General features: G+C 40.3%; 1 protein-coding gene across 1 annotated transcript in view; it reads left to right on the top strand.

The window, feature by feature from the left end:
- The first annotated feature begins 342 nt into the window (after positions 1-342).
- Positions 343-8876, top strand: part of LOC134347771 (T-box transcription factor TBX19-like) — a 29604-nt gene continuing 21070 nt past the window's right edge. Inside the window, exons 1-2 of the mRNA XM_063050175.1 lie at positions 343-527; positions 6512-6776. Of these exons, the coding sequence (XP_062906245.1) occupies positions 343-527; positions 6512-6776 (450 nt within the window). The remainder of the gene's footprint in view (positions 528-6511; positions 6777-8876) is intronic.

Here is an 8876-nt window from a genome sequence, read left to right as displayed (position 1 = left end):
TACACTTTTTTTTTGTTAGAGAAAAGATTGCCAAAACAACTTGGGAATAATTAACAACGGTAAATCAGCTAATTACTCTCGCAACGTTTAACGGGCGACTGGGCAGTGGCAAATCTAACAGGTTTTAACTAACGGTTTCTGCGACACCTGATATTGCAACCAAACCAATAGCAAATCGGGTGAAAGTCATGTGACAAGAGAAGTCGTTTGTGTTACGATTGTTTTCGAATACCCTCCTATGGTGAATTTTATTTTTAACCGGAACGTTCAATAGCCAATGCTCATATTAGCTTAGTTTCACTTTAAATTCGACTGGCCTTCCAAGAACTTCGTCCAACTGAAATGAATGAAGCTGAGGGGAAGACGAGTGTGGCCCGTTTGCTCAGTGCAGTTGAATGTGACCTGGTGGCGGGCAGTGAGAAGGGAGATCCCACCGAAAAGCAATTGAAAGTGGTCCTGGAAGATGCAAATCTTTGGCAAAAGTTCAAAGCAGTCACCAACGAAATGATTGTCACCAAGAATGGAAGGTCAGTTAATCAACCTACAGGCCAGCTAAATGTAGAATACATTAATAGATTTGCGATCATTAGGATTCAAGAATCTTAAGTTACTGGAATAAGATAACTTCAGTCAAATAGTGTTGGTAAAATAATTATTAATAACATTGTGAATAATTAATTGCAACCATTTAATTGAAAAAGTATGGCTCAAATACTTATGATATACATCATGTTTATGCATATCTTCTACCATGTTCATATTCTATATGATACTTAGCGGTGCTGTTAACTAATGTTCAATTTTTATATATACATTTTCAAATGTTCTTTATGAAATTTTATTTTTAGTGGGCAAACTGCTTATTGTACGTTTGTTTCAGGTTCAAGTTTATTGTCTTTCAACACTTGCATGTAAACAGCTAAAGAAAACCAAGTTCCTCGGGGACCAATGTGCAACATACAGCACATTAAATATTATTAACAGATAAAAAAGTACTCTGTGGAGACGCTGTTCAAGTTGACAAAAAAGCATATAGTTAAGTATGCAACAGTTTTACTGCTACTGGCGCTGTTATAAATAATGGGTACTGGGTGCTCAGAAGTCTCACAGCCTTGGGGGAAGAAACTGTTACCTAGCCTAACAAAGTCCTTGTTACCTCCCCCCGCCCCCCCAACGGTAGGATGTTAAAGAGATGTATACAAAACTATTTTTACTCTGACCTAGTTCAGTTAATTTGTTTTTCTGTTTGTTCTCTTTCGTTCAATTCCTATGATTCGTCTCTGATTATCAGTTGTTTGCATTTCTTCATTTTATTTATTCATTTTATTATTTGAAACGGAAAAGGAATTCAGATTATATGGGAGTTGTGTAAATATGTCATTGTAGTAGCTAGTTGGATGGGTGTTGAGTTTAGACAAACGTGCAGTAAAAGCAGATAACTTTAATGAGTTCAAGTGGCGAGGAGTCTCGGTGCCAAAAGTCGGCTGTTTATTCCTCTGCATAGACGCTGCCTGACCTGCTGAGTTCATCCAGCATTTTGATCTGAAAAATGTACTAATGATTAAAAATATCCCGAAAAAACAAGATGTTTCAGGAGTGAAGACTGGTACTATGTTAAGCAGTTCATACCCTCGTGACAATTGGGGAAGAGAGAGAATTCACTTATGTCCCTTTCCTTAAGAGGTAAAGGAAAACTTCAAACTAAATGATGAACTTAATCGGGTAAAACATCTTCACATGTGAAGACAGGGCTTGATAGAATTGCAAAATAATGACAAAACCGAGAACGTGATGTTCGAGAGAAAGGGAAGTTGGAAATCAACTTTCACCGAGCGAGGGATCGAGGGTGGTCAGAAGCAAGGTGAATTCCTGGAATATTAATGGCAGTGATGACGAATAAAGAAATGAACGAGAGTGGGCCAGATGATAACATTTCTTCTGTGTACGGGCTTGACTTCCGTGCACGTAAATTGCTTAGGTGTGAGGAGGGCAGCCCTGTAGAGTTGGCTACCTTCATTAAAACATTAAGTGTCGGCATGTCTTTAAAAGTCACAATTAAATTACTAAAAGATGTTTATTTTGAAATTATTTGTTTCTATGTGAACTTTTTGCATGTCTTTAGTTTCAGAAAAATAGCAGTGAGCTGTCAGAGTTGGGAGTCCCGGGGAAAAATTGTATCGTTCTCGTCAGTTTTTCAATGTCTTTCAAAGCTCTGGGTCAGCAGAGAGAATCCTCAGTGATTCCCATTGTAAAAGGCATGATAGAATTAACTTCGAAAGTGGCAAAGATTAAACCAATATATCGCCAATTTTGGTTGGTTAGGCAGCGTCTGAAACCGGGTGGCGGGTGCGGTCCCTTGGGCACGTTCCGGGTGCAGTCTCCAGCAAGCCTACCACAAGGCTGAAAGTGACCCCGGTTCACGTGGACACAATTGATGGCGAACCCAACTGTGAGCGTAGCTTTGGACCGCTTTAATAGCCTTCGTGGGGGCCCCACGACCTGGTTAAGGGCACGGATGATGTGGCGTGCGGGAGAGAGTACTGGAAAGGTACCCAGTTCCATACAACGAAAAAGAATTAAAACTACAGTAGATCCTGGAATTTTGAAGTATATATTTTTTAAAAAGCGTAAATCTTGCAGTGCAGTGTCAATGTTCTAACCCTCAACGGAGTACAAACTTCCCCAAAGAATCCTTTGAATTCTGACCTCTAGTTGTGGAGAGCCGGCAGTTGCATATACAATATCATTAAGTTACACAAATCGCAACCTGTGCCAAACCAGGACCGGCTGAATGAAAATTTCTGTTTCAGTTATTGGAATTACTGTGTGTTAAATCAGTGTTTAAAACTTTTGAATGCAATTCCTGGATTGCAGTTTTTTTTTCTATGCACATTCAATGAGATGGAGTGTATTGGCATTAACACTGAATGTAATATAGCAAACAAGGCACTTGCTAATTACCTTTCCAAAGCCTACAGTTTCTAAAAATAAAACTAATGTTATTGGCACCGTTGAGTAGAAGTCTGGTAATTATTTTTTCCCCTCTCCCTCTGAAAGGCTCTGCTGACGGCCTAGTAAATAACTGAGCGTGAAGGTGTATTTGGTTCATTGTGTTTTCACTGGTGAAAACTGCTGAGAATTGAGATGGAGAATGGCCTGAAATTGGGAACGGAAGAAATAAATTGGGTGGCTGGTGTTCCTGCCCACGGCAAGGCGGGGTCTTGGCTGGTGTTCCCGCCTGCAGCTCTGAGGACTGTGGCAGTACTGTGGTTGGTGTTGCCCAGTTAATTCCTCCACCCCCTGTCCCACTTGTTCTCTGCTCTGGGACTTGTCATCTTCAACTTTCATGAAAGAGTCCTTGCTTTCTTTGTGCTATCTCACCTACCATGGCCTGCAATTGCTGGCACTCTTACCGAGAATAAGTTGAAACCCAACTACTTGAATGATATCTTGCTGGAGGTACTGTGCAGATCCAATCCCCATTGATCCAATCCCTTCTTTTGAAAATCTTACTTGGTGTACAAGATGTTGTGTTTATAATGCAATCCATTTGCCTATCACAGCAAAATATTATAGTCCATGACAATTTTTTTATTGTGAGAGGATGGCACCACACGATGTGATTATGCTTCAAATGAGATTTCCTTCCATTTTATTGTTATTTATTGAGTAGTCCCTTCTGGCCCTTTGAGACTCAACAGCCAGCAATCCCCCGACTTAATCCTATCCTAATCATGGGACAATTTACAATTTACCAACCTAGTATCTCTTTGGACTGTGGAGCACTTGGAGAAGCCCACGTGGTCATGGGGAGAATGTACAATCTCCTTGCAGGCAGTGGTGGGAATTGAACCTGGGTTGCCTGTATTGTAAAGCATTGTGCTAACCACTGCACCACTGTGCCACCCTACAACATCTGTATCAATATAATCCTCTTTTTCTTTCTCATTAGAAGATGCTTACCAAGTATCCTCTCTTACTATCTGAGCTATTTTCCTAAATTACCCTTGGCAGTTAGTTCCACTTTCTCATCACTCTGTTTACATTGACAGCACTGAGTTTGAGACTTTCCACCAGAGGAAACATTTGAGACGAATCGATTAAATACAAAAAAATCTCTGGATCACACATCACTCTTATCATTCACACCATTCCCAGAATTATCACCAGGCCATTGCCTTGTATGTACTGAAGCAAAATAGTGATTATCTTTTTAACTATTAATGGAGAACAGCCATGCTTGGCTTTGTTTAATATAGGGAGACTGATGCACGGTAGTTCTTGACAGATCAGAGTCAGGGTCAGGTTACATGGAATGCAAGGTGACTGGGGACGCTTCACAGCTGCAGCCTTCGTCTGCCTTCACTGCCATTGTGAGGCATCATCTTCTACCAGCTCCATTGCTGAGGTCTTGGTTGGATTTCACTTTGTCTGAACCCCGTCCTCTGACCTTGCCATCATGCGTGACCCCACCAGGAGCTGAGCTCCAGAAGGCATCATGCTTGACATCCGAGGAACTCACAAGCCTTTCCCCCATGACAAAGTGAAAATCCTCAGAGAAGCCTTATTATTACTAATTTCAATATGCCTGGAGTAAAGCAAAGAGTTGTTTGGGTAATGCCTATACAGAAAGATATTGAGTTAATCTTTCAGGTTGATGATCTTCCTTTAGAACTAAAGTCAGAGGTAAAATAAGTTTTAAGATGAGCAGAAACTTTGACCTTTTGAAAAGGATGCAGTGAATGTCTATAAGCATTTGCAACTTTCAGCACATCTAAAATCCTACATACATTTCAAGGGAAGGAGAGATTGAATGACAAATGCTATTTTAGTGTAATGTGAAAGAATGGTAGTCAGTTGTGCATAACAAATTAGGTCCGGAGGAATAGTAAAGGGGAGAGAATGAATTATTAACTGGACTTGGAGGGGAAAAAATGAAATTGGAATTAAGAGATACAAGGCTGCATTGCTGATAACCCGAAATTATTGAACTTTGATGGCTGCAGTTTGCCCAGATAGATGATGATGATCCCAGGGCACACAATAGTTTTCACTGGAATAGTGTAAGGGGCTGAAGCTCGTGGTCACATTTCTGGATGAATTGGGGAAGTTTATGCAAATAGTCATCCTCGCTTTAGTGTCTCCATAGCAGAAGAGCTGTCATTCTGAGCAATGAATGTTAAAATAGTATGTGTAAATTCCTGCCTCACTGTTTCCACAGCCGCTGTACTGGAAACTCTTTCCAATAAAACTTGAGCCCCACAGTCCTTGCTTACTACCGTGGTCTTGCTGTAGAACTCTGTAACTGCCCATTTGCACTTTGTCTCCAAACCAAACTGGCTTCCTTTAATGAGAACGCTTGCTTTTGTGCATCACATGATGTCTCGCGATGCTTCTGAATTTTAATGTAATGGGTCCATAAACAAAATGGTCATTGGCTCATAATGCAACAGTGGATTAATGTTGATAAGTTGTTTGAAATGTATGTAGGGTTTTAGATAACATGCTGAAAGTTGCAAATGATTATGCACTCTTTGTATTATTATCTGATAATGCACTGATAAATTTTGCCTTTGAAAAATATTAATTATTTTCACTGTATTGGTTTGTTCCATGATGTAGTAAAATTACACCTGTCCTGAAAGATCAATTCTGCAACTTGTATTTTTAATCCTGTTACTTTCCATCTGCCTTTGATTTGATGAACACTTTATTTATTTAGAGATACAGTGTGGAACTTGCCCTTCTGTCCCAGCAAGTCACGCCACCCAACAATCCACTTATTTAACATTAGTCTAATCTCAGGACAAATTACAATGGCCAATTAACTCTCTAACTAGTACATCTTTGGACTGTGGGAGGAAACTGGAGCACCAGGAGAAAATCCACAGGGAGAATGTACAAACTCTTTACAAGATAGTGCTGGAATTGAACTCCAAACCCCAGAATAAGAAATAGGAGCAAGAGGAGGCTATCTAGCATGTCGAGCCTGCTCTGCCATTCAATAAGATCATGGCCGATCTGGCCATGGACTCTTCTCCACCTACCGGCTGTTTTCCCCATAACCCTTAACTCCCCTACTATGCAAAAATCTATCCAACCTTGTCTTAAATATATTTACTGAGGTAGCCTCCACTGCTTAAATTGGGCAGAGAATTCCACAGGTTCATCACTCTCTTGGAAAAGCAGTTCCTCCTCATCTCTGTCCCAAATATACTCCCCCCCCCCCCACCCCGAACTCTAATAGTGTCACACTAACCACTATGCTACCATGGCTTTGAAACTATTGACTCGCTACTTGCCTAAATATGTGCTTGGACTAACATGAGAATTAGTATTTGCACCTGAATATTAGTCAGGCTTTTTTTTTTTGAAATGATTATTATGCTTTCTTGGTATTTTCTGGAATTATCTTTATACTTCCCAAAAGCAAAAATTGATATTCCTCCTCTTTCTCCCCCCCCAACTCCTTTTATCCCCTCCTCCCCACCCGCTTCTTTCCTTGTTTCAGGCGGATGTTTCCAGTTCTGAAAATAAGTGTATCTGGATTAGATCCAAATGGCATGTATTCATTCCTGCTCGACTTTGTTGCTGCTGACAGTCATCGCTGGAAATACGTGAATGGTGAATGGATCCCAGCTGGTAAACTGGAACCCCTGACACAAAGCTGTGTTTACATCCACCCAGAATCCCCTAACTTCGGAGCACACTGGATGAAAGCACCAATATCTTTCAGTAAAGTCAAGTTGACGAATAAAGCAAACACCACTGGACAGGTAAGGTTTTCTTTTTTCCCTCTCATTTAGTAATCACAAGCAGGGCAATTGTGAAATATCAAGTGTGCATTAATGTAATTATAGCAATCCACTCATCCTGCTCTACTCATATAGGCTATTGTTTGAAAGGAAACCAAATGTAAACAAGAATAAACGGGACTAATTGGCATATTCAGAGTTTAATGGACATCATGTTGTAGTCAGGGGAAAAAAGGGTTTGCTTGATGCAGCCCAGTAAGCATTAAGAGATCTCCCTATGAATACAATTTCATGTAAAAGCATTTGTAATGAATTCAGTCATTTATGTTTTTCTTGGCACAAAATTTTCTAAAATTGACACAAACAAAAGTAAGTGCTTTATGCAAAATTACATAATTGGAGTTGTTTTGTAATTATGAAATTAATTGCGAATCTTTTAGAATGCCTAAAAAAGCCTAATAAAATCACACTAAGGAATATACAAATTTACTTTGGGGGGGGGTGGGTGGTGGTGGTGGTAAGCCTATGGTGTTTTTAGTTCTGGGACAAAGTTGCAAGGCTGCATTTAAAATGATCAACATCCATGATAGTCATTTAATCCTTGATTAGCCTTGTATGACATCTTCAATATTTCAAAATATCACATAGTGCCTTCCCTTTTAAACCCTGTTTCAAAAGGTTCCTTGTAAACAAGTAAATCAATTATGACTCCTGTTAATAAATTGGCATTTCTTGTAATTTATTATGAATGAACTTACAGTAATATAATGGAAGGCCTTTCAGTTTTTCTCCATCAATCAGCAGAAAGCCTTGATCCATTCTTGTGGAGGGGGGGGGTGTGGGGAAGCACATTTTTGTTTACTAAAGAATTATTTAGCTGGTATCAGCTAGCATTCTGCTGGGTAACATCAGCTGTTCTTGTTTAGGTGCAAGTTCTTTTGTTGCATAGAGTTGGAAATTTCCTTGTGTTATTGTTGCAGGTGCTGGATTTCTCTCTGACTACTTAATGAGTGCCTGAACCCACTGAGGTTTAAATCATCAATCTACTGTTGAGGGATTTTGCTTGCTGTATCCTCCTATGTTTTCCCTATAAGAAGTGTCTTGGGTGAACACATTTTCTTCTAATCTTCAGGCTATTATCTAATCAAGGGGTGTGGGGATTATGATATGTTTTGTGATTCCAGAAACTTGTGAAAGAACAACTCTGGAGCCAGGAAACAGGTCTACTTAGTTTTTCTTTAATGAGGTGCTCACATATGACGTTGTGGCATAAAGAAGTATGCCATTCATGTGCTTCTTGCATATAACACGTAAGAAATTGTGTAAACAAAGAATGCTTAATCTAACAAATATTTACAATATTGCTCAAATATGTATTACTGAGATATTAATATACCATACTCCTCACTCTTGTGGGATAATGTCTTTCCTGACAAGAGGGGTCAGTCTGCTTGGCAGGTGAGACTTGTGGCTGTGAAAATAATCTCAGATTCTGTGGCCTCTCCGTGGTGGTTGTAGGAGTTGATTCTGGGACTGCAGGAAGTGGTTCTGACAGCTCTGAATGCCTTTCTCCTGGTTGTGTTGGCGTCCAGAACAGTGTATGGCAAGCTGCTCGATCTGCTGATCTATCCCAGGCCACCAGACAAAGGTTTGAGCTAAGGCTTTCATTTAGACCACACCCAGATGACCGGCATGTAGTTCCTCCAATACTTAGCTGTCAGCTTGGAAGGTGCGACAGCTTTGAATACCCACATAAAGCAAGTTCATCTTGGCACTGGTAGAAATGAGGGAACTAGAATTTATACTGCACATTCCAGACATTCTGTGTTGCCATGTAGATCTGAGACAGTGTGGGGTCTTTTAGGAACATAGAAACATAGAAAATAGGTGCAGGAGTGGGCCATTCGGCCTTTCGAGCCTGCACCGCCATTCAGTATGATCATGGCTGATCATCCAACTCAGAACCCAGTACCTGCCTACTCTCCATACTCTCCATACTCCCTGATCCCTTTAGCCACAAAGGCCATATCTAGCTCCCTCTTAAATATAGAAAATGAACTGGCCTCAACTGTTTCCTGGGGCAGAGAATTCCACAGATTCACCACTCTCTGTGTGAAGAAG

The sequence above is a fragment of the Mobula hypostoma genome, chromosome 6 (assembly GCF_963921235.1).
Source record: "Mobula hypostoma chromosome 6, sMobHyp1.1, whole genome shotgun sequence".
In the NCBI taxonomy this organism is placed as follows: Eukaryota; Metazoa; Chordata; class Chondrichthyes; order Myliobatiformes; family Myliobatidae; genus Mobula; species Mobula hypostoma.
The sequence above is the reverse complement of the archived record's forward strand: the minus strand, read 5'-3'. Positions and strand labels throughout refer to the sequence as shown.